The sequence below is a fragment of the Mya arenaria genome, chromosome 3, assembly GCF_026914265.1.
Source record: "Mya arenaria isolate MELC-2E11 chromosome 3, ASM2691426v1".
NCBI classification, from domain to species: domain Eukaryota; kingdom Metazoa; phylum Mollusca; class Bivalvia; order Myida; family Myidae; genus Mya; species Mya arenaria.
Window position 1 is genome coordinate 18,303,283 of NC_069124.1, and position 25,976 is coordinate 18,329,258.

General features: G+C 35.1%; 1 protein-coding gene across 4 annotated transcripts; it reads right to left on the reverse strand.

Annotated features, from left to right (window-relative positions):
* Positions 1-452: 452 nt before the first annotated feature.
* LOC128226543 (uncharacterized) lies at positions 453-25,976 on the reverse strand. 4 transcript variants are annotated; one of them, XM_052936474.1, is made up of 13 exons: positions 25,897-25,976; positions 19,451-20,542; positions 18,671-18,829; positions 17,994-18,054; positions 16,320-16,358; positions 15,242-15,326; positions 12,100-12,234; positions 11,232-11,337; positions 8,667-8,737; positions 8,040-8,200; positions 6,849-6,961; positions 5,490-5,661; positions 453-4,151 (listed from the first exon to the last, which is right to left on the reverse strand). In XM_052936474.1, coding segments are annotated over exons 1-13 (2,757 nt in total). In that variant the 5' UTR covers positions 25,898-25,976; the 3' UTR covers positions 453-3,589. The 4 variants fall into 4 exon arrangements, with proteins under 4 accessions (XP_052792434.1, XP_052792435.1, XP_052792433.1 ...); XM_052936475.1 differs by having other exon boundaries at positions 19,694-20,542; positions 25,893-25,960; XM_052936473.1 differs by having other exon boundaries at positions 25,893-25,960.

Sequence of the window (25,976 nt, forward strand, 5' to 3'; positions counted from 1 at the left end):
ACAGGGGATTCTTAGTAAATTTTGATTAGTTTAATTTCACTTTAATGACTCCTAAAGGGGGGCATAATGTTAATCTGTATGTTGATTGATCACGCAGCTCAAAGAGTGAATGAAATTTTATCAGAAGCTGACCCGGTTTTTTTTCCGGGGAAGTTGGTTGGTCATGGCCATTTTTTTCGAAATTTTAGGCAGAAGGTCACAGTCAGTTTTGTTTGGAAAAACTTTGTCAAGGTCACAGTGAATGTTGTTTCTCGGCACAGCTACTCCAAACCCTTGTGGCCAACTAGTGAACTCCTTTACCGGCAGATGACTCTTAGTTTTGGGTGGTCAGTATGTAAGGTCCCAGCCAATCGACAACTGGTGTTTATTGTACAAGTCGTATTGAACTGTTCTTTTCTTTATTCAAGGACAAACACAGACACGATTGGTGATACATTAAAGGAAATAAGATACTCTATGACAAAATTTATTTCTGTAAAGCGGCAAAGTGGCCAGTTTATATGTTATGGTTACCATCCCAAATTTAACAAACAAATAACAGTATTGCATGAAAGTTATGAAGTATATATAATACAGGTATATTCAAACAAAAATATTACAATACACGTTTTTATAACAACACAATTTATTTTTGAACAATTATTCTACAACTGTAATCCTGCACCAGGTTCTAACTTGTACTTATTTGGAAGCCCCTTGGCCCATGTTTCTCTCAGAAAAAAAAATCTAAAATTGTTTTAGCGTACATATTTTAAACAAAATCTGTATAAACAATGGTGACACATTTCAGAAGTAATATAGCAAAGAGTTTTCCAAATCAATTCTTTCAAGGAAGGAAATTTAAAATAAAAAACAAGACCTGAGAATGTTTGTAAACATAGGCACACGAGAGTCTGAACCCAGGCTTGACACCTGCGGCAGTGATTACGAACAGCCTCAAGTCCGAGTTCAGACTCATTATTGTAAAACTTCATTTCATTGTAACTTTCCGTTTATCAGAGCATTGATGGTAAAATTTGCTGAAACATATTGCTATTTGAATATTTTGCTAATATTTATCTATTTTTTTGTAAAAGAAATGAAATAAATATGATTTTTTTCTTCCTTTATCAAAATGCTTTTCTGAGTCTGAGTCAAGACTTTGACTTGCGACTGTTCATAATCACGGCCCCAGGACTCATCCATTCTCTTGGTGTTTCACAGGTTTTGAAGATTTTATATTTAACAGGGGGATGGAATCGGTCTTATTCTTGATAGATTTAAATGAGAACCCTGATGCACCATTAGCACAAATGAGATACAATATATGACCAGGGACTGGCCGAGAATATTTCATGATAAAAAATATGATCCCATCATAACAAAAAAATATGGGAATTGTGCCAAGATTCAATGGACAAGTGAATTTAAAAGATTGATTTTGAAAAAAGGCAACAAGTTTCTCAAATATATGTTCCCTACAAAGTTAAACAATACATTTAAATACTGCTATTCTGAACACCGTTTATCCAAAATGATCGCTATATCGAAAAAAAAATTTGGTCTCGATTTTATTCCTTCTTTGTTTAACTGATTTTTTTTTATCAATTATCCGAAATCACTATTTTGAAGTAAAATTTACGGTCTCAATTTGGTATTTCACAGGTCCATTTATCAATTCTTATTTTGAATTCTTATCATCTCATAGCTTTTATACACCATAATGCAATAGCACTCTGGCATTGGCTTGAGGTGATAAAAAAGCACAATGAGCGCTTGTTAAAGAATGACACTGAGCACGCTTTTGTTACAAACATCAATGTCAGATAATGAGGAAAATTATTTGGGTGATGTATATTTGCTGTTTTACAAAATCTTAATATGATTTGAAAATGTCTAATCAATGTGTTTAAATGTATAATACTATTCCAAAAGTAAACATATCCATTTTTCCATCAAAACTATTCACTTTGAACAGCATTCTGAGCAGAAAACATACTTTTGTAGAATTTTCTGTGGCTGCTTCGTTAAATCATTAATGTTTTTATTATTTTACTTTTATTTAACGCTGTTTTAATATTTGAGCCTAAAGAAAAACAATTGGTCAAAATCAAAACATATTCATCAACACTGATTATGATATATGACTGGTTTACACAGTTTAAACAATTGTTATCAAATGACTATCATATTATGAGACAAATATATATAGCAGCCTATAGATGTAAACTTTTACTCAAAGTACAGTGTGTGTATACCATGTTATAAATTGTTTCATAAATGCTGTTTCAAAAGGCAACATTTTGCTTCGCATGAAGACTGCGAAATCACATGGGTTTCCCAGTCACCGCAGAATGACATAAAAAGAGTCTTTCTAGTCAGTAGTGACTACAAAAATACATAATTTATACTATTTGTACAATAAACTCAAAATGAACAAATTACTACTGTAATTACATTTATCTACTTAGTGCAGTAAGCAACTCAGGCTACATTATTTAATAATTGATAGCCAAAACACAAAACGCACATGTAGCAACTAGCTTGCCTGTGCTAATACAATATTAAAATGCAGAATACAAGAGATGTGACAAAATGTGACATAAAATGTGAGCAAGCAGATGTTCAAATGTGACCATATCTGCCAGTTCACAAAACAACAGTAGATCTATTTGCTATTGAATTGACCAATCCTGCAAATCCTAAACTAACACAACATTTCAGTCCAAAACTTACTTATTTTTTTGTTCATGTGATGAATCTCTTGAGATTTGACATACCAGTGTGACAACATCTCAAAGCATGACGCCGTACACCCTGAACAAAACCTTGTGCAATATACACAAAAATACAAGAAACCGTTGTAAAAAAAATATATGCTCCCATAGAGCCCCCTTTGTGAATTACATGTACCAGATTGCATTAAGAAACGAAATCACCATGATGGCCATCTATAAGTTAACTATAAGTTATTGTGCAAGGTTTTCCTAACACATGAATTTGACGTTTGACCTACTAAACTATACTCTGAACACTGAAGATCTGCAGGAAAATGACCTTTGGCCTACTTAATTATTTTCTAAAACAATGACATCAAGTAATTTGATTCAAGGTGCGAAAGATTATTATAAAGAATAATACCATGACCTTGACTTTTGACTGACTGACTCCATAAACAATAGGGGTCACCTACTGGTCAAGTGCAACCTAGAAGTGAAATTTTATAGTACAATGTCAAACACTTCTCAAATTATTGTGCGGACAAAGTTTCCCAACAGTTATCCATGAACTTGACCTTTGACCTACTTGACTAGTCTCTGAAACAATGAAGTTCTGCAGGAACTTGATCTTTGACCTACTTAAATATGTTGAAGTTCTTCAGGAACTTGACCTTTGACCTACTTAACTATTTTCTAAGAAAAAAAAGTTTTGCAGGGAACTTGACAATTGACCTACTTAGATATTCTCTAACACAATGAAGTTCTGCAGACATGATTTGGTCCACCCGCAAACTGACAGACATACCTACATTTGCAAACCTATATTACCCTTCTTTTAAAGAGGGCATAATAACAGTTTTAATATTAAAACCAAAATATTTACAATCTCATCAAGTAAGCCTTATTCCTTGAATATGCATGTTGAACCCAGTCTGAGGCGCAGTGGTTGGCCAGTATTGGGAGTCCCTGTATTCATCGTATCGATAACCATCAGAGTTACCATACCCCTGCTGGTAACAGTTATTTTGGTTTTGATAATAGTTGTCATAGCAATAATCTGCGCTACAATTCCTTGTACTATTCCCGAAATAGTTTCTGATGGTATTCTGATACCCACCATTAGTCCTGTTAAAATTTCTGTTGTTGTTGCTGCTGCTATTATTACGCCTATAAGGGTGTTTGGAAGCATGAAGGGCAGGTCTTGGATGAATTGCAACCCACCTCGAGCTATTACCATTGTTACTATGGTTACTGTTGTTGCTGTTGTTTCTTTGGCGCTGTCTAGCATTGTAGTTGTTTCTATGGTGTTGATTTGTGTTGCTGTTGCTCCTGTCTTGTTCATTACAGCAACTGGTATTACTAGTGCATCTACTTCTATTCTCGCCACTGTTTACTGTGAAGACTGAGTCCAGATTATTCTCCTTGTCAGTGGTTGAAACTATGTTTGTTGACCTGTGAAAATGTAAAACACAAATAGTAAAACAGCATATTGTGGGTTGATCTATTGAAGGGACTCATTGATTGGCACCAAAATATATCTAATTTGGTTATTCAAATAGGTTGGATGGTTGAGTATCATTATATTACATCTCAATGCAATACATCAAGTAGTTGCTGAGATATTAACCTATGTGTTCTTACATACAAAACCTTGACCAGAATTTCTATGTTAAATAATAAAGGCCCATATTTATTTGGCCTTCATTTTGCATTACTTTCAAATAAGTGTTATCTAACTCCATTAATTCAGCAGGTTGGATAGTTGGGAACACATCTTAATAATTATCAAGATAATGACTTGAGGTGCTTACATTGGCACTAGGGTGAGTAGTATAGCTCTCCTTATTCTTTAAATAGTCGAGCTAATAAGATTATCAAAACTGCTGTTTTCACTATATGACGAGCAAAGTTTCGACTTCTATCATCGTTCATAAACTAATGATAATTGATCTTCATAGCAAAAATTTGACAATTGTTTACATGAGAAAAAACGGCGTACCTCACATCTCTAGATGCAATAAAAAAGGGGAGGTCAATTAACAAAGACGGTATCGCCCTCACGGATGTCCCCTGGTATTTAAGGTTGTGGTATGACAAACATTGTTTGTGTATTTTTTTTTACTGACAGCCATTTGGACAGAAATTGAAAAAAATGAACAATTTTTGGACAAGTCAATATCGGTCCAGACCGGCAATTTGTCGGTTTTTAAAAGCCCTGGTTCAGCACATGGCGGTCTCACAATTTAGACAATACATACATCTAGCATGTTTATACTTTTTATGTTCTCCAAAAATACAGCCAAATATGAGTGTTTTTCCTATCCTATAGAAACTTTACAATATTTACACTTAAAATATGCATCATAACAAAAGTAAAAGACCTTTATCATTAACCAGAATTTACAATTTTGGTGTTAAATCTTTTTCCCTGTAAATTGGCGTCAAAAGGAGAATTTTATACGTAAAACTTTTCCTAGTGATTATTTCATTGGGTTATAAATCCAGCATATCAAATCTACTGAATCTTTTAAAATGTATCATCATTTATTTTTGAGTGGTTGGAAAGTGAAAAAGTTAAAGCATTATACATAAAATGGATGCCGGCATGTGTTATCATGGTGATTAAAATATGAACCTCTGATTCAATGCTTAGAAGTTATCCTCAAATTCTTAAAAAAAATTGATTTACAATGACGTATATCACTATACCTTAGTTATTAAAATGTGGGGTTTTGTTGGAAAATTCTACGTAATTTTGGATCATCCCTCGTATTGGATGGGTATCCATACCTAGATAAATTACAGACTGGGCCTTTGGCAGGTATTGGCCAATTGTTGTTGACTCCATTCAAGAGCTGGTTGTTAACAGCAAGAGGCAACTTCTTCTTGGGAGTGGCCTCATCGTCTGTCTCTGTAAGGTCAATGATGTCCAGCTTTTCCATTGTCTCATTCAGAGTGTCATCTGTAATACAACATAGAATTTTATCAGGTTATTGATTATCTAGGTTTCACTTAAGCAGGGCTATAGATAATATTTTACTTAAAGTGTACTGTACACCCTTATGTCATTTTATAAAGTGTAATGTATCCCTAGATTTTATTCAATAAAGTGTAATAAATTTGTTAAAGTCTACAAGCACATTGAAGTGCAAACATGCATGTATATTTCTTAAAGACTATACCCCGAAGCAGAGCTATTGAAAAAGTATCTTCTGACAGTTGTAAGAGGACCATGTACAAGAATTTTGAGTAATCCTATTAGCCAATACATTGTATTTAGAAAGGCCATTGTAATAATCTAATGTTTAGCTTTCGGAATATATTTCAATTTATCTATTTACAAATCTGTATTTATTTATTTATTAATGCATTTATTTGCTTCGCCTCAGACAATTTTGTTTGTTCATCCTAGCGAAATGGCTTCTTAAGTCTGTAAGAAAAACTCATAATGTATCGATTACATACACCATAGGCTTGATAGGCAGGACTTATATATATATATAATATTATTAATAGAATAAAATACACCAGAGAGTGCTTTTTTTCCATTGGAATTATAAAGCACAACTCTAGTCAAGGGAAATCACTGCGTAGTAGATTAAGTGATCCTTCATCGGATTAGCGTATCTTTGATTGGAGTTGTTTGCGAAACAGTTGTAAATTAATCGTTGTAACACCCTTACGAAAATTTGTATTTGTACCGATCCAAACAAATGTTTAATTTGATTTCGTCATTGGACCATTAACGCCAATTATGACCCTTATCTGTAGTTTTGCTTTAGGAAGTTTGTTTGCAGTGGCCTGAACCAACCTTAAAGTGAGATAAACAGTAGGGAAATTTTGGTGAAAGAAAATATTTCAGCAAAGGTATTGAATAGTTTAATACTGATCCATATTGCTGTCATAGGTATATATATATCGTTTATCCTGAATCAGGTCACATAACGCTTCCCTACCATTCTGGTTATGTTTCCTTACCATTAATGTTGATGCATGCCTCAACATTACAAAAAAGTTAATGCTGAAAGATTTCTTGATGCTTTTACTTTTTGGTAATTTGATGCATGTCTCAATAACATTAATAATGTTGTACCATCCTCACATTTCTGTCCCATCAATGTTGATGAATGTGTTGTTATGTTTCCTTACCGTTAATGCTGATGCATGAGTCGTTACGTTTCTTTGAGGTCCACATTCCATCAGCCAGAAACTCAACTTCCTCCACCAACTTGTTTACCTCCTCTAAGATATCCATAAACAACCTGTAAGATAAGTTTCATTTTGAGTAGGCAAGATATCTACAAAATGTTTTAACCTAACCTGTAGCAGATTCCAACTACCCCTTTCACCTACTCCCTTAATTAAAAAAAAATTGGATGTGATGGCCTCTTGCTACCCGTGTCTGGGAACATGCTCCCCTTTGATTATTTTTGTTCTAGAATGTCTGTGGGACATTTTTCCGGCATATTTAAGACTTATCTGTCAAGGATGATTTCCATGTAGGACAACAAACTATCTGTCTAGGATAATATTTATGTAGGACAGCGACCAATCCATCAAGGATGATATCCTTGTAGGAAAACAACCTATCTGTCAAGGATGATATCCATGTAGGACAACAACCTATCTGTCAAGGATGATATCCTTGTAGGACAACAACCTATCCGTCAAGGATGATATCCTTGTAGGAAAACAACCTATCCATCAAGGATGATATCTTTGTAGGACAGGAACCTATCCATCAAGGATGATATCCTTGTAGGACAACAACCTATCTGTCAAGGATGATATCCTTGTAGGACAACAATGATTTCCTTGTAGGACAACAACCTTTCTGTCAAGAATGATATCCTTGTAGGACCACAACATATCTGTCAATGATGATATCCTTGTTGGACAACAAGCTACCCGTCAGTGATGTTTTCCTTGTCGGACAACAAACTACCCCTCAATGATGATTTCCTTGTAGGACATCCTATCTGTCAATGATGATATCCTTGTAGGACAACAATCTATTTGTCAAGGATGATATCCTTGTAGGACAACAATATATCCATCAAGGATGATATCCTTGTAGGACAACAATCTATCTGTCAAGGATGATATCCTAATAGGAAAACAATCCATCTGTCAAGGACGATATCCTTGTAGAACTATAACCTAACCTTCAGCAACACATCTGTCAATAACAATATCCTTGAAGGACAGCAACCTACCCAACAATGATGAAATCCTTGTAGGACACCTATTCGTCAATGACGATAACTGATATCCTTGTCTGACAAAAACCTACCTGTCAATAATATCTTTGTCGAAAAACAACCAAGGACAATAACCTACCCGTCAATGATGATATCCTTGTAGGCGGTTTCAGAGGAGCAAAGAGGGCACCTCCATCTCTGCTTCTTTGCATTCATGGAGAGCATGGTGGTAGCATCTAGGCACTGTACATGCACACATGTCCGCCCTCTGCACGGAACTGTCAGCCTTGTCTTCCCAATCTTACAAGAGAGATCAACCACAAACATGAAAGTTTTCATTAATATGAGCAAGGTGTGAGAATTTTTATAAATGGATAATATTTTGCAACACCAAGGCTTAGACAGCATATTGAGTCTGTTCTTAAAAATAATACATTCTTGAATAACATTTTGCTGCACAATATATACCTAATTGTTGAATATTTTTCAAAACAATTGAATGATATTTTTTTTTTTAAACTTGAATCTGTAGCAAGTGAGTTTACACTGGTTTTGAAATTATCTCATGTGAGCTTACAGTGCACACTGTTTATAGAATTATGCTATAAGTGGGCTAACACTGGTTTTGGATTTAGCCCAAGGGACTTGTAAACACTAGTTTCATAATTATCTCTGTGGGCTTTCACTGATTTTGGAATAAGCCCAAGTGGGCTTTCACTGATTTTGGAATAATCTAATGAGAAATTCGAAAAGTTCTACTACTCACTGGGCAGGTAAGAAGGGCTTTAAGGCTGGTGGTTGCAATATCAGGATCTCCTCCCTCGAAATGCTTTCTCACTGTGTATATAATATAAGAGATATGATTAAACATTACCTGTCTTGTCAAAACACTAGAAAAACAATTTTTAGTTTTGAAGTGGCTGAACCGGACTTCATTGTGTCAGCAGAAGTTCCGGAATTATTTGACTGTGTTTAACAATAAACAAGAGAACATTTCATTAAGGATTGAATATTGGTTTAAAAACGTTATCGATCATTGGAAATAATCAGGCTAACCATTTTGATCAAATTCAACAAGAGATGTTTGTCAAACATTATGCCCCCCTGAGCGCCATGTTTTCAGGATTATTTGGACAATTGAATGAAATATGCATGGACCGAAATGATAACTGATTTGTTATTGACATTAGATGCCATTGAGGCAGTTTTAAACTTATGACCATTCAAAGTGTGAGGATAGTTGGTACAGTTTTTAATCATGTTCAGATGATGACTGATATTTGCAGATAAAAATGCATCCTCTTAGCAGCAGAAAATAAGTAAATATAACAAAATTTTAATGATGAATATGAGTTATGACCATGACCTTTGACCTCAAAAACCATAGGTCCTGGAGTCATCAACTGGTCACCCAAAACCTAAATGTCAAGTTTGAGGGTCATGGTTGCAGGCATTGTCAAGTTATCACACAGACAACCTTTTTGAGTTGAAGGTCACTGTGACCTTGACCTTTGACTTGATGACCCCTAAAATACAAGTGGTCATCTAGAGGTTAGGTCCAACCAACAAGTCAAGTTTGAGGGCCATGGATGCAGGCATTGTCAAGTTATCACTCATAAGAACATTTTCACATTTAAGGTCACTGTGACCTTGACCTTTGCCCCGATGACTGGTCAGGCCAAGACTCCATGTAAAGTTTGATGATCATAGGTCCAGGCATTGTTGAGATATCACTGGGAGAAGGTTTGTTTTCTTTTTCGAGTTAAAGGTCACTGTGACCTTGAACTTAGGCCAGATGACCCCAAAAATCAATAGGGTCATCTTCAAGTCAGGACCAATCTTTGTGTCAAGTTTGATGACCAAAAGTCAAGAAATTGTTAAGTTTGCCTTCAAGGTCACTGTGACCCCCAAAATCAATAAGGGTCATCTACTGATCAGGCCCAATCTCTAAGTCAAGTTTGAGGGCCATGGGTACAGGCAATGTCGAATTATTACTTAGACAACCTTTTATCATTCAAGGTCACTGTGACCTTGACCTTTGGCCCGATGACCTCCATAATCAATAGGGGTTATCTACTGGTCAGGCCAAGCCTCCATGTCAAGTTTGATGACCATAGGTCTAGGCATTGTTGAGTTATCACTCGGACAAGCTTTAAAATCCTTTGACCATTAAAGGTCAGTGTGACCTACACCTTTGACCCGATGACCCCTATAATCAATAGGGTTCATCTACTGGTCATGCCCAACATTCATGTAAAGTTTGGTGACAATACGTCCAGGAATTATTAACTTATCACTCGGACAAGCTTTGGTCTACCGACGGACCGACATGTGCAAAGCAATATACCCTTCTCCTTCGAAGGGGGGCATAGTTATGTAATTAAAACAAAAGTTACAAGCGACATTTGCAAATTGCGAGTGACTTTTATTCAAGCTCGCAAATTTCTGCGCGTGGCTTTTTCTAGACCACAAAATATTAAAAGGAAAGTAGAATAAACATGAACTTAACTCCTCTGTGTAGTCGAGTGTAAACAACCTATAAGTGGCATGTTCACACTACCAGTATAAAAAAGACAGAACAGAGTCACGCTCTAGTAAGTTTTCAAAAATAGAACAAATACGGAAAAAGCCGAGTTTTATCTCGAATCTTTCCAGGATGCTCCGAGGCGTGCATAATACAAAGTGAATACAAATGTCGTAATCACCTAGCTCAATCATTGGCTAAATTTAGCGCGTTTGCGCACTTTATATAAACCCCATCAACCTTTGATATATTTTGCCCAACTGCGAATAGACTTTGTCGATCGATATATTTCATGGTCCAGAGCATCCTCACTACATTTACTGTTGCTTTCATTTATTTTAAATTTATAATGTTATTGTTTTTAATACTTATAAACTTAATGAAATCTGTACCGTGCTTGCCGAATGGATATTACCCGATGGCAAGGGTAAATATACAAAGTGAACAATGTCAAATTATTGGACAGCCGAGTAATTAAAAAGCGACCAGCATCTGAGTAGTTGAGTTACTCAAGATTGATATGTTTTAATATTCATGTCTATTTCTGTAAATTTCTACTTAAATTAGACAATTTTATGAGGGAATAAAGCAAATAATGAAATTGCAAGTTGATTTTTCATTTTGTGAGTTGCCTCAAAAAGCACTTTGCGAGTGCTCCTCAAAATTAAATTCGAACCCTGATATATTCAACAACACTTGATCGTTGATTTATCCATACATTCTACACTGACTATTTTGCCTACCTCAGAGGTCAAGCATCTTCTCAAGTCAATGAAATTATCAAGAAATAACAAGAAATTTACTAACCCATATCATGAGTATGTTCAGGATGACTGACTTGACTCACTTTGATGTCTTCGATCATCTCTTCAATCGTCTGCTTTCTCACTAACCACACAGTCAAACATCCTTGCTGAAATCAAACCATGAAATTCACAACTTTCGTTTTAATAGTATTTTTATTTAACTGCCTGTGCTTTTGTGGCCACACACTTGGGAAATTCTGACTGAGATAATACCAACTCATTCTACTTAGCTGAAATTTACGATACTTAGTGTGTCCTTTTTGAGAGGCAGAAAGTTCCCTTGATAAGTCTACAACTCATGACATCTTGAATAAAAGGACACCTACATGTATACCACTGGACCTTTCTTACCCTGTATTCAGTTGAACACATCAAGACTATAATACTGCATTAACTAGTCGCCTCCTCTTTGTATTAACTCAACAATCCAGAGAATGCAAAGGAAACATCTAATCACATCTTAAATTTCATCAACCATTTAAAATGTTTACAGCACAGAATCATCTTTTATAACATATAACAGCCTTTTATTCAAATTGAATTCTTGTTAATTATTCATTGTATTATTTTCATAATCTTACATTTATTCAGGAAATTATCAGCGAAAATGAAATGTCATTTCTATTGCAAAATGATAACCTTAAGAATACAGATACTATGAAATAGGGTTGAGCTTCACAATAACAACAATCCACCACCCATTGTGCGGCCAGCCCATTTATTAGGAAGTTGCCGTGATGGCTGCTTCCCGGAGGTGCCTGTTTAAAACAGATTATACTGAGGTGCCTGTTTAAAACAGATTATACTGTTAACAGGTCATTACTATACTATTGTCTATGTTTATCAGAATGACTTGTAAGTACACATACCAAACTTGGCAGAGAGTTGTGGTTTTCGACAGTGATATAATTCATCTGACATCCAGGCACAGACATGTCCACAAAACTTGTAATGTCAATCGGTTTGTGTTCCATCATATACTTCTTTGTTAGGTCCATCGAGCACTAGAAAAAACAGAAAGGATAATTGTTTGTTTCAATGGAAAAAAGCAATATATTTCATGAAGTGAGCTCCAAAGATGGAATTTAAGGCCTCACCAAATTAATAACTTGTTCATCGGATTTTCCACACCTATTTTTTCAGAAGGACAACAAAGGTTTATATTTTGCACCCGCACCATCTAAAAAAAAAAAAAACGGGTTATTTTTTTAAAAGCGCACATATTTTTAGTGGAATGTAGCCTTCTCAGCGTAAGTGGAAAAACGCCATAGCCTACTGCAGTTGAAATTTACTGCTCTGTAACCTAAACTGCGTTTTATGGTTGTAAAAATTATCAAAACACAGGCTACATGAAAACTAATTTCAATTCATTTCCTGATTCTTGAAAATATGTTAATAAATGACAATTTTACAGCCATTTAAAGATTGATTAAAGTTTGGACGACTGTGTTTGTTTCAATATGGCTCCCGCTAAAAGGAAATGTATATCTAGTGGGCAAGAAGTGCTGAACTTCATCATGAATGACAGTGACAGTGATGATCGAAGAAGTTTGAATTTTACTTGGACATGTCTGACAGGAATTCGGATGACAGTTACAATGAAAAGACAGTTTGCAGTCAGTCATCTGCACCTGCTACCCACATCCAGGTAGAAACTTAAGGTGTGTATTTTTAATTTCTTTGTTGTTATGCTGCTAATATAGCAAATTTGATGTCTTTTTCCTTCAAAAATATATACCGTACCTTTAATGATTTATGCATGTTTGTTTTTATTTTGCTAGAGATCAAAGTATAGTGTTTATTTAAATATTATGCAATGCATGTACCATATTAGAAAAATAAAGTTTGGCTCAGATATGAGAACCACTGGTATTCCTGCATCTTCAATCTTTTTCTTGTGTTATCATCAAACTATATCAGTAATGCATAATACATATATATACTACACAGAACAATTATACATATTTAATAATATTGCAAATTAAAATTTCAGATTAAAATTCCTGTCCCTGTGAGGCAAACAAGGGTGTGCTCGTGGTGGAAGCATTGGTCCCTGTTGAGCCAATGGTCGTGGACAGTTTGCGGGCGCTAAATATAAACCTGACCGACAGTCCTATGTGTTTCATGCCATGCGATGAGCTTTACCATTCACATATAAACATTAACCAACCCAAAGCTAGAATTGTGTATAATTTGTAAATATTACTCAAAAAGGAAAACAAATTGTGTCAGAGTGTGTGATTGGAAAAAAGTATAAATCACACTTTGTGTTGTGAATAAATGTTTGTAGATTTTTTAAATGATCATGTGTTAATTTAAACTATAAATGGATATCATTCAAATGTAAATTTTTTGAGCTGATTGATTTTTTCTATGAAAGATGAATTGCATAATTTTTGTATTTTCTTGAAAAAAAACACTTTTGCTATACATGAAAGTTGACCCAATCAGTATTTGCAGTACAAAAGAAATAGAAGTTTTGTTTTTGTATATATGTTTATGTTTCCTATTTCTCCAAATTTGAACAAAATATCTAAAAAATAAGGAAAATATGCCTGTTTAAATAGGTAGGCATTAAGTTCTGAGAAAGCCTGAAATAAACTTGGGGCTGGCTGGAATTTTCTGTGACGTATTTGGCACTGAAAGGGTTAAAAGTAGAGTGTAAGTTTTTTTGTAAATTCTCTACCGGAACTAAAATGTCTACCAACTTAATCATGTAGTCATTGCAAGAGTGATAGCTATAGTTTATATTTGCAAATTGCAAATACCTGCATTTATTTTGTGCGTAATTTTTCAAGTCACCTTGTCTAGCCATTTCCATTGCATGAGATATGACAAGTTTTTTAAGAGATAATTATTTTTAACCAGGTATTCGAAAGTAAAAATTGGAAAACCTTGGTTATAAGATTTGGGTATGTCATTGGGCAGGCAGGTGGCTGTGACCATTGGCGTTCTTGTGTCCTGGCCATGCAAAAAAACTTTGCCATATTGTTTAACATCTAGAAAACTGTGGTTTTGAATTATTTCATTTATCAAACAGTTTAAAGCAATACATTTGCTTGATCTCAAATAGCACTTGTTTGATCTCAAAACTAAAATTTGTATAAAATTATCTTGTAGTGTTATCATTCTTTCATTCAGATGTTATCCTTGTACTGTTTACAATATCAATGTTTAGTTAATAAGTGAATAAAATGTGAGTAAAATTGACTATATATATTTGTTTGCTCTTTGCTTGCTCCTCTTTTTTGCTAAATGCAAAAGAAATATTTTTATTATTATTTTGCTACAATCCATCGCCCCATTATTTTTGGGAAAATATCCGATGAACAAGTTATCAATTTGGTGAGGCCTATTCTAATACTTATCACATTGCATCTTTCTACCAAACAATTTTTTTTTTTATCTCATGCTTGATATAAAAATAAAAGATTTTTAATTGACTATTAATTGGGAAAACACACCAAAATATAGCTTCATGATGTTGTTACAGAAATGATGTCATTGATATTTCTACCAAGCACCATGCACATTTAAGTTCGATTTTCAGTGGATTGAATGAATGAAAATCTTCAAAAGTTACAGAAACAGTCAGTCTATATTGCTTGTTCCACCATTATTATTTTTCAATAAAATCAAAATTTTTGGTATGAAATAAGTATGAGTTATTGCACCCACATCCCAAGTTATTAAAATTATACACAAGAGATTCCGTGGGAGTGTTTAACTTCTATCACAAGGTTGTGGGTTACATAACTATTTTATACTATGTTGTCAAGGACAAATTTTAATACCAGCATGTGTATAAAAGAATAGGGTTGCATTTTACCTTCACAGGAGTTAATTGAGTTATTAAATGGATGAGCTTTTTCCAAAACAGCCTTTTGCAAGATGTGGTAATAAAATACAACTATCTATTATAAACACTGCAAACGAGTTAAAAATACCTCTGTTTAAGCCAAGAAATAACCAATAGAATTTAACAAGCTATCTAAATATGAGTAAGTTTACCATGATCTTTACCACCCTTTGGTTCAGCTTGACCATTACCGCGGGGATAAAGTCATCCTGCATTCCATTTTCCGCCTTCATTAACCTGAAATATTATATAAGTATTGCATGGTTTCCATTGTGACAGTACATATATTGTCAACATTAGGGAAGTACTGTTATCCGAGGCAAACACATAACACAATTACATAAAGTCCTTTCAACATAATTATACAACTTTTAACCTTAATCAATTTATTCTGTAATTATTTCCTTTGGAAAAGATGCGAACACCGGCAGTAACAGATTCACAACACATTTTATTAAGCGCTTCCCAAAACTCAAGATTTGGAAAACTCAAAATGTGTATTTCTAGACATGCCTGCTATGTTTCAGTGGCAGTATGAAATTGCCCATGGTAGGAATATGAGAATTTAACATGGGCAAATCACTTGAGGTACAATAATATATAGTATTATTCAACCTTCAACATGAGCACTACAAAGAGCACTCCAATGTTATTTGTGGTGGGGTATATTTTCAATTGCAAAAGGGGCATGGATCTCAAAATTATTTGTAGCCTTCAAAGTTATGGGCCTTGCTGTACAAGTGCATATTGTCTCTGGCAACACATGAACCAAGTTTCATTTTAATTACTTAAATGTTTGTTTTTTTTAATTATGGCCAAGGTCAGAGTATTTGTAAGCTAACAACGACAATGACACTAATGTAATCACAATACCACAAGTTCTTCTTTCATTGAAAAAATGAAGAGCTAAAAATCTGTCAACGGATTCAAATTTAAATGGATATGAATATTTTGTTTTAAATTGTTTGACCTTTTTCTGTCATTTTTGGAGCAAATAAAAAAAATAAGGGAGGGGCTGTCGGGTATATCTGTATGTATGTATAAATATAATATATTAATGTATTCTAATGGTTATCCACTCTAATAATCATCAAAGTGTCATTCAAATGGATGAAAGGTTAAAAAAGTATAATAACTTTATGGATAGCCCTTCACATAACAAAAAGAAAAAAATGTTGGACGCCTTCTACATTCCACACTACAAAACTAGGAAAGAAAATAAAATGTTACCTTAGGAACACTTTCACATCCTCCATTTTAACACCTGGCCTAAAAAAGTAAAAGATTGTTTCTTAAATGTTTGTTGCAATGCTTAAATAAATCTCAAATTTCTTAAATAATTGCTTCAGCACAGTTTTGAGAGTTTAAAACAGAACATAAATTGCACAAATTCATCAGTCAATTGCAACCATGGCCCCCAGGGTCCGGTGGTATACCAGGGATATCTGGGGAAATGGGCCGTGTTCCAGGTGGCCCCGCTGTTTCGGGTGAATGCGGTGGTTTTGTCTTCACGCCAAACATAGCGGGATTTTACTAGCAGTTTGTCCCTGCAGGATTTTACCCGGGCTTGACTGGACCGAGTCAAAGTCCCCCGGGGGGGGGGGGGGGTATTTCTGGTGAATATGGCCATAGTGGAATATTCTTGTGCAATTTTTTCTGCATTTAATAATATACGCTAGTTTATGAAAAATAAATTAACATTTCAATTAACAAAACTGAAAAAGTGTCCAGCAGTGATTTTTTTTCTACTATATTTTCATTCAATTTAATTTTACAATGAAAATGCAAGTGTTTTAACTGGACTGTAAAAATAACACGTCAATGGAATACATGTAATCACTGGGCTTGCCTAAGAAAATTGATCAGAACGTGATGAATTATATTGTAACATGCAGGGTTCGAATTTAACTTTGAGGAGCACTCGCAAAATTTTGCGAGTGCTTTTTGAGGCAACTCGCAATATGAAAAATCAACTTGCAATTTTATTATTTTCTTTATTCCCTTATAATATTGTCTAATTAAAGTAGATATTTACAACTAAGACATATTATGAATATTAAAAGGATTCATCTTGAGTGACTCAACTACTATAAATTGTAGTTGGCTTATTCTTTTCTTTTTTTGGGGGTGGGGGGGGTGGGGAGGGAGGTACAGATGACTCATCGGATGCTGGCCGCTTTTTGATAACAAAGCTGTCCAATAATTTGACATTGTTCACTTTGAGGGGGTATATTTACCCTCGCCATCGGGTAATTCCCATTCGGCGAGAACGCTACAGATTTCATTAACTGATTAAGTTTGTAAGTATTAAAAACAATAACAGTATAAATTTAGAATAAAAAAAAGGAACAGTAAATGTAGCATGGATGCTTTGGACTATAAAATATATCGGAAGTTTATTCACTTTGACAGTTGAGCGGATATATTCAAAGGTTGATGGGGTTTTACGAGAGTTCGCGAAAGCGCTAAATTTAGCCAATGATTGAGCTTGGTGATTACATCATGTCAACTCATTTGTTTTCACTTTGTATCATGCACACCTCGGAGCATCCCCGGAAAGATTCGAGATAAAACTCGGCCTTTTCCGTATTTGTTCTATTTTTGAAAACTTACTAGAGCGTGACTCCATATTGTTGTCTCTTAACTGGTAGTGATGCCACTTATAGATTGTTTACACTCGACTTTGTAGCAAAGTTAATGTTTATTCTACTTTCCTTTTAACATTTTGTGGTCTAGAAAAAAAACACTCGCAAAATTTTGCGAGCTTGAATAAAAGTCACTCGCAATTTGCAAATGCCGCTCGCATTTTGCGAGTATGCAAGTCTAAATTCGAACCCTGACATGTATATTCAATAATCCCAAAGGACGAGTTAATAAATTACTGGGTCAACAGTCAAAACTTACCACTTTTGAGTAACATCAGACCACAATGGCACTTTGAAAGTCAGGAACATTGACTTCCTCACTGTAATGTAAAAAACAAATTGTAGTTTGGTGTAGAAAGAAAATCACTATGTGACCAGGGCAGTCTGTCAGGTAGGGAAATGGAGCTTGTGATTTTCGAATAAACACATATTATTCAGTGAAAGTGATTTGTTGTGTCATATTGACTTCACATAAACATAAATATAATATATTTATAATAATTGTAACCAAGGCCCCAGGTCAGGGGGGTATACTGAGGAAAGACGAGGAAATTGGTTGTGTTTTTTCCTTCCAGGTGGCCTCGCAGTGCTAGGTGAATGTGGTGGTTTTGTCTTCACAATCGAAAACAGCGGGAATAGGCCTTGCCTATGCTCTCCATTGCATAATATACAGTAGGTATAATGCTGATTTCATGAATAAGTTGGCTCTCCATTGCGTAATATTCAGTGCGTACAATACTGATTTCCTGAATACATGACTCATTGTTTGATCATATAAAAAAGGTATGAGGCACGATTTCCTGAATAAGATCGACTTGCTTTTGGATAAAATAAAGAGGCTACAAGGCATAATTTCCCCAAAAACATATACTCACTGTTTGCTAATATAATGTTGGCTAATACGAAGGCATGATTTATTGAACAAGGTTGACTCACCGTTAGATAATATAAAACGGGTACAAGGCATGATTTCCTGAAGCCTATCGAAGAATGGCATATTGGAAATCTGGGGTTTATCCAGTACAGACTCCTTCACTGACACAGCTGTCCCGTGCTTTTCACAGCAGTTAAATATTAGTTTGCTTGACCAGAAATCTGTAATATAAATGACAGTCCTTTACAATCATGATGTTCACCAATATACTGCAGATTGATTTATTTCGCTACTAAGGCTCTTTTTGAGACTTTTAGTGTTTCAAGGTTTGAACTTTATGACACCATTTTTTACCAACTAAAGGCAATAGTAAATTGAACACTTTGCTACGGTTTAAAATTTGCAACATGATGAACTCGCGAAAAAAGGCAAAAATTAAACTTGCACGATTTTTTTTTTTTACATATATCGGTATTTATTTGCACCAAGGAGTATTCACAAAATTTGCATTTTCTTAAAAAAATTAAGAAAATGCAAATTTTGTGAATACTCCTATAATATATACTCAGTGCTCCAGCCTGGATTTGAAAAGGGCAGGGTGCTAGGTCTGAAAGGGCACTTTTGATGTGCATTGAATGAGCCTTAATGGGGCACTTGCAAGGGACAATGTTCAATTCTTATTGTGTATGTGTTGTAACTACTTTCAATACTAATAGTTTGTAGTAAATACCTAAGCTGTTACCTTTACTTTAGTGTCAAAATTATGTAGAGGGTGTAGTAAAAAGACAGCAGGGTGCCCCACCCTGTTATTTAGGCCTTGCTGGAGCACTGATATGGCTTACCATCCTTTTCTTTCTCAACACATTCTTCACCATGCTGAGGCGTCTGCATTTTCTCAGGTGCCTCTTTGTTACCAAGAAGCAGGTCTTTACTCTGCTGACTATGTTTGTCTGTCTGCAACCTAGCACTGGAGTCAGACAATATCGGTGTGACAACAGGATTGTTGGAAGATGACGATATCACAGCTGCAAAAGTGACAGTTTTACCTTTTGGAATCACTCTTGCGCTAGCTACAAATGGTATACCTTGTGTAACAGGTTTAGCTTGGGTCACAAATTCTTTCCTTGATGGATCTTGAATTGCAGTCTCTGCACTGGTATGTGAAGGTGTTTTTTGGGTCACAGTTTGTGTCTTCGGAATATCATGTGTCACAGTTGGAGTTCCTGGTTTATCTTTGGTTACAATTTCGGTTTCATTAGCATTGAAGGAATTTTCTGTAGATGCCTTTGGACTATTGGTATTAGGACTATCTGTTGAAGAGACAACTGTTTGTGAGTTTATCAATGGAGAATTGGCTATATTTGTTTCAACTACTGTGCTTTCTACGGAAGAGGCAACAGATTCAATGACAGTCTCACTCAGAGCATCAGGATCTGTGGTTGAACTTAAACTGGCCTGATCTGCTGAATAATTATGGAAAATAGATTCTAGCCCAGTCAAATCAAAAGAAGCAATTTCAGGTTCATCTAAAATAGCGTCCACTATTTGATTATTTTCTGAAAAATCAGATTCTAAAATCTGACTATTTGTACTTGAACCGCTATTTGTTGGCTCATGATCATGTGGAGCAGTTTGGCTATTCACTGACAAAGATTCGGTCACATCATCTTCACAGGAAATTTGTGCTTTGGATTGATTGATTGTTATGCTATTTTCCGAAACAGGTACCGTATTTTCAGAAGCAGGCACTGGTAAGGGGCATGTTTCTCCAGCTTTATTCAGTAGGTTGCTAATGGTGCTTTCATCAGGAGAGGAAGATCTTGTGTTTTTCTTACTCAGTTCCTGACAAGCTCTATCTGTAGATCCATATCGTGCAGGCTGCTTGCGTACTCTTCTTGACCGCCTCAATGGCTCATCACCGTTGCCCGATGACACTGAAAATAATAAAAGTTATTAAGTTTGCAGATTCTTTGCCTTAAAACACATCCAAATACATAACATTGATGCCAGAACTCCGGGTTTTTTCCTGGTATTTTGAAAAAATGACCTTTACCCTTGAAATTGTAAGTGATTATACCCAGCTAATTACAGGGCTTCCGTTAAAGGAAGTTTGGAAGTATATTACTCCCTAGAAATGGGTTTAAACTTCCAAAATTGATTTCTTGGAAGTACAAAAACTTCCATAATTTTGAAGAATACTTCCAAAGTTGAAAGCTTGGAAGTTCAAAATATCAAAACCTTTTGTCAATACTGCTTTTAGAGTCCTAAATCAATCAGATTAAGTGTTTTAAGTAAAATAAATTATAATAATACAAGTTAAAAGTGCAAATTATTTGATTTTAAATATATTTGTTGAAAAATAGTTGAAAAAGATATTGTATTATGGAGACTTTAAAACTTCCATATTTCAGTGTAAAACTTCCAAAAGTGATTGACAGGAAGTTCATACTTCCAGTTTCAAATTCTTAATGGAAGCCCTGTAATTATACATGTACCCCAAATTACCCTTTATTTGTGGGGCTTTAAAACTTCGGCAACAAAAAGCTTTAGTTTTTCAAACATATAACATTTTTAAAAAAATTGATTTATAACCCTAGAGGACATTTTGCTTTGATCATGTTGTATCATGTTCTATGACTTGTTAAACAGCCTATTAAAAGTTGTTTTTTTTCAGGATCAAAGTCAACTGCTCAACAGAAGCAACAGGCAACTACTAAAGTAAGCCAAGGGCTGCTGTTGAGGTCTGTATGTGTCTGTGCTTTCCTTGGGTTGGGAAATATTCTAAATTTTGGTTCTACATGTATACTGAAATATTGGTATTAATACCTACATATAGCTAATAATTGAACAAAAGAATGGTAGGTGTACAATTGTTGTCACCTTCACACTTGCAAAGCTACATGGTTAGAGCATGTTTTTTTTTTCCTTTCTATGATAGTTTTTATACCAAAAACTTTTGAACACAAGAGGCCCATGAGGGCTTTTGCACTACTGGCATGGCTATTTTGGCCATTTTCAATTTGATCAATTTCAAGGGGCTATAACCTTTATGCTTAGGAAATCTGGTTGGTTTTCGAAAATAACCGAGATATATATCTAACTACAGTATAAGTAAAATAAACATCAGATAAAAAATGGAAGCTATTTTGTTTTCAATAGTTAAATTATAGCAATTTCTTTTGACAATTTCAATGGCCGTAATCCAGTCATGCATGGACAAATCTAGCTGGTTTTCTGAAAGGAACTGAGGTCTCACCAATATGTAACAACCAGGCCTTCTAAAAGCCGTCAATTTGCTGGTCAGGACCGATTTTGACCAAGCCAGACTGATTCCAGTTTCAAAAAGTGTCGAAAAAAATTGGTCCGAAATTTTCTCATTTTTAATAATTTCGTTCCAAAACGTCTTATGTCAGTAAAAATTGTAGAAATTGTAATATACAAACATTCTTGGGTCATTCACACATTCAAAATTTCCCCCAATAAAAGTGTCCTAGTAACCATCAGACCAGCTGCTTTTTCCGCTAGGCTGAAAACTTGATGTCTGTTAATAGCAGACGCTTGCAATCAGTCCAATCACGTGTAGCATTTGGTCCCAGAAAACACAAACAAATCATGTGTAAATAATGCGCTTGCAGCTATGCTTAGATGTTGAAAGCAGTCCATATTTTCACATAGCAATCTGCTATGTCATCATTCAAATACAATTGTCATTGTTAATCTGGGAAAGCATTAAAATTCCGAATTAATTAACCTTGTTCTATAGGATATCCACAGCGATACGCATGATTAACTACAGAGTCTGAAAGCTGAGTAAGTCGCTTACATCATTTTAATACACTGTTATGAAAAATTAGTTGTTGATATCAATCTTATAGCTAGAAGCCTTGATTATAAATCTTGATATATATATGATTATTCAAGATTATCAGTTGAATGTTGACCCAGTATTGTAGCATTATGCAAATAAATCATAATGCTGTTTCACTTTTTGTCGTCTGACCGCTTCCCGCCGGCCGCAGTTATTTACGATCGCAGAGTTTCTTGTTAGAGACGCCGCAAAACTCAATGAGAATCTCATTTAAAATTAAAGTTGTATCAATTACTATCTCATTCGGCTATGATGGTTCTAGAGCCCTCTAACGAATTGCCACATCGGGAAAAAATATTGACAGAATACGCAGCACGAAAATTTGTCACCATCTCTATAATCATACTTTTGAACAGGTCTTTTTTTTTAAAGGGGGGGGGATTTTTTTTTTGGGGGGGGGGTCGCCGGGTCCGGACCGATTGAGGTTCCAAACTTTTAGAAGCCCTGGTAACAACTGTGCTAGTTTGGTTAAGATCAGAAAAGAAATGAAGGCTCTATTGTGTTCAAAAGCCATATATATCATATCAATTTTGACTATTTCAAGACCTATAGTCTTGTCATGCATGGGCAGTTGTTGATGGTTTTCGGAAGAATCGTCAATAAGTCAGTATCTTCGAACTACAGTATAAATATAGTGAAAAATCAATCAAAACTTTTTAACAAAGGCAAGGAAGAAAAGCAACTGCCCTTATCTGAGTACAGGTTCTCTCATAAAAAGGGAGAGAAAAAAAGACAAGAAAAACTGCACTATCTGAAAACAGGTTGTCTCTCTTAGACTTGAATACTTAACTTGCCTACAAGAGCAATTTTAAGAAAAAAACTAATCTTCAAGGCCAGTGTGCGACCTATATGGAGTTATTAAGGCATACATACTGATACTTCCTCATAGTGAGTTATAATTCTGTGTAAGGCGTGATAAATGCAAAGACTATCAATAACTTCTGCATGACGTTGATTTTATCATACATGTCCATTTTATTGTTGTATGTATGCATTTGCTGTATCTGTCCGATTTAGAAAAGTGCTCTTTGAGATTTCGTCTGAAGTCTGAAGGTAGTCTTGCCAGTTCTACTCATGCCGACAAGTATCACAGGGGTTCTCTCTGGGGTCCAGCTGTCTAAGGCTTTAAAGTAGGTCAAAAGCTTTGACGTATCTGGGTCCAACTGGGGATCGCACAAGTCTGCTAGCATCACATACTCCCATAATAATAGGATGGGTGTGGTATCGTTTGGTACTGGTACCCTGCTTGTAGATTAGTCTAAGGGAGATAACCGGTAACCCAGACAGGAAGAGGGGAGACGAAGCCGAGGCATGAGGCCAGGAGCATGCTTGCTGTAGTTGAAGGTAAAAAGCCACTTTCTTGAGACGAATATGCGGTTTATGCAGATACCTCAAGGAGAGGTAATTGTCCCAAATAACCTATGTTAATTGGTATATTCAGGGCTTCCATTAAGACTTTGAAACTGGAAGTATGAACTTCCTGTCAATCAATTTTGGAAGTTTTTCACTGAAATGTGGAAGTTTACATCTCCTGAAATCAATATTTTTTTTAACTATTTTTCAACAAGTATGTTAAAAATCAAATAATTTGCAGCTTTAACTTGCCAAATTCACAGATTTATATTATAGCTATTCATTTTACTTTCAGACTCATTAAAATTGTGATCATAAAAGTAATATTGAACAAAGGTTTAGATATTTTGAACTTCCAAACTTTCAACTTACTAGGAAGTTTTCTTCAAGATAATGGAATTTTTTGTACTTCCAAGGAATCAATTTTGGAAGTTTTAACCCATTTCTAGGGAGAAATGTACTTCCAAACTTCCTTTAATGAAAGCCCTGTATATTAAAGTAAGCTGAAAAACACCACAGTAAAAACCTGGGAGAAAAAGTGTGCCCGGTGTTGGGTCGAACTGAATTTGTTTAATTTTTCAAATTCACAATTTTTAAGTGCCCTGGAACCATTTAAATAAAGGTGGAAGTATAAAACCATGTTTCGTTACTTCAACGACGTTTATTTTATTCCAACAATAATTCTGTATAATACCGAAATTATATTTGCCAATCTGTTTGGGGATTTCTGTAGTCTAAAATAATAGACTTGTTATACGGGATTCTTCCAATCCCTAACGTCTAAACGGGTTTGTGCAAAAACCGGGGGTGTTTAAAAAATATTGAAATTGTATTAAGTAAAGTATTTTATGGTTGAAATTGATCATAAAGGTTTAAATTCATATTTCACCATGTAAGTGAAAAGTTATTTTGCTTAAAACAAGCATTTAATGCATTAAAACACATTGTTTACCTTTCCAATAAAACGAAAGTTGACTGACACAGACAACAATAATGCCAAGCGGAACAACTCGATCCAATCGTAATAACTCGGCCACCTCCGACAAGCTTCGCGATAGATCTTGTAAATACAATTGTAACAACTCGGCCATGGCCAAAATGTTCCGATTGTTTTAAAATTGTGCCCTGAAGCCTTGCAGGTGCCCTTCATGTATATATCGATATGTTTTGACAGCAAGAAATGAAAAAAAATATGTCAAACTCATAATTATTCGTAGGATATGACATTTTTGTGTACGGAACTAATATAAAATAACATAATCTCCGTGGTCAAAATTAGCACAAGCCCGCAAGCCCTGCACTGGTAAAATGTCTTTTCAGGGATGTGATTGACCTGGCAGCTGGAGGGCTGAAACCATTTCAGCCATGGGTTCTTGGGGCACTTTAGGGGTCAAAAGCACACTGCCGTAAAAGAAAAACTGACTTTTCAGAAGCTCTTTTGAGGGTTCATCGGACTTTAAATTTGAAGCAAACTGGAATGTCAACTCTTTTTTTTTGGGGGGGGGGGCATTAGATCCGCGGACAAATCACATCCCTGAATCCTGAAATTCTGAATTTTTTAAAGCAGGGCTTGTTCAAAAATTTGATGCCAAGCAATATGAATTCGGGCTTGTTCATCCAAAAGTCTACTTTCGATGACTGTAATCTGGTAATATTTCTTGTTTTTATAGACGTTATATGCTTTAACCAGGAATCCCGATCAGATTAACTACCCACTTTTGATACAAAACAATTTGTACGTGAAGGATTTGCCATATCAAAAATCGTAAAAATAATCCGTCAACGTACAATTATTTGGACTAGCTACAATAATGAGCGATCAGGGATACTTTTTTATTATTTTGACATTTCATGTGTATCCCTGTAACCAGTCTGCCATAGTCTAAAAATCGTCAAAAGACTGGTTGACGGCCATTTAGGTGGACTATTATTTGGACCTGTAGGGATTTCTGAAAATTTCAAAAAAAAATCAGAGGAAAGTTTCGTGAAGTCTACGATTTCGAGCAGTTTTTTTGTTATTGCTTTGCATAATAATCGATTACTTAAACATATTGCCAACTTACTTACTCCGTTCATCAGAAAATGATGACAAAATAGGGATTTTGTTCTATATGTTCAAGTTGAAATTCGCCGCCGATCCATGCTTG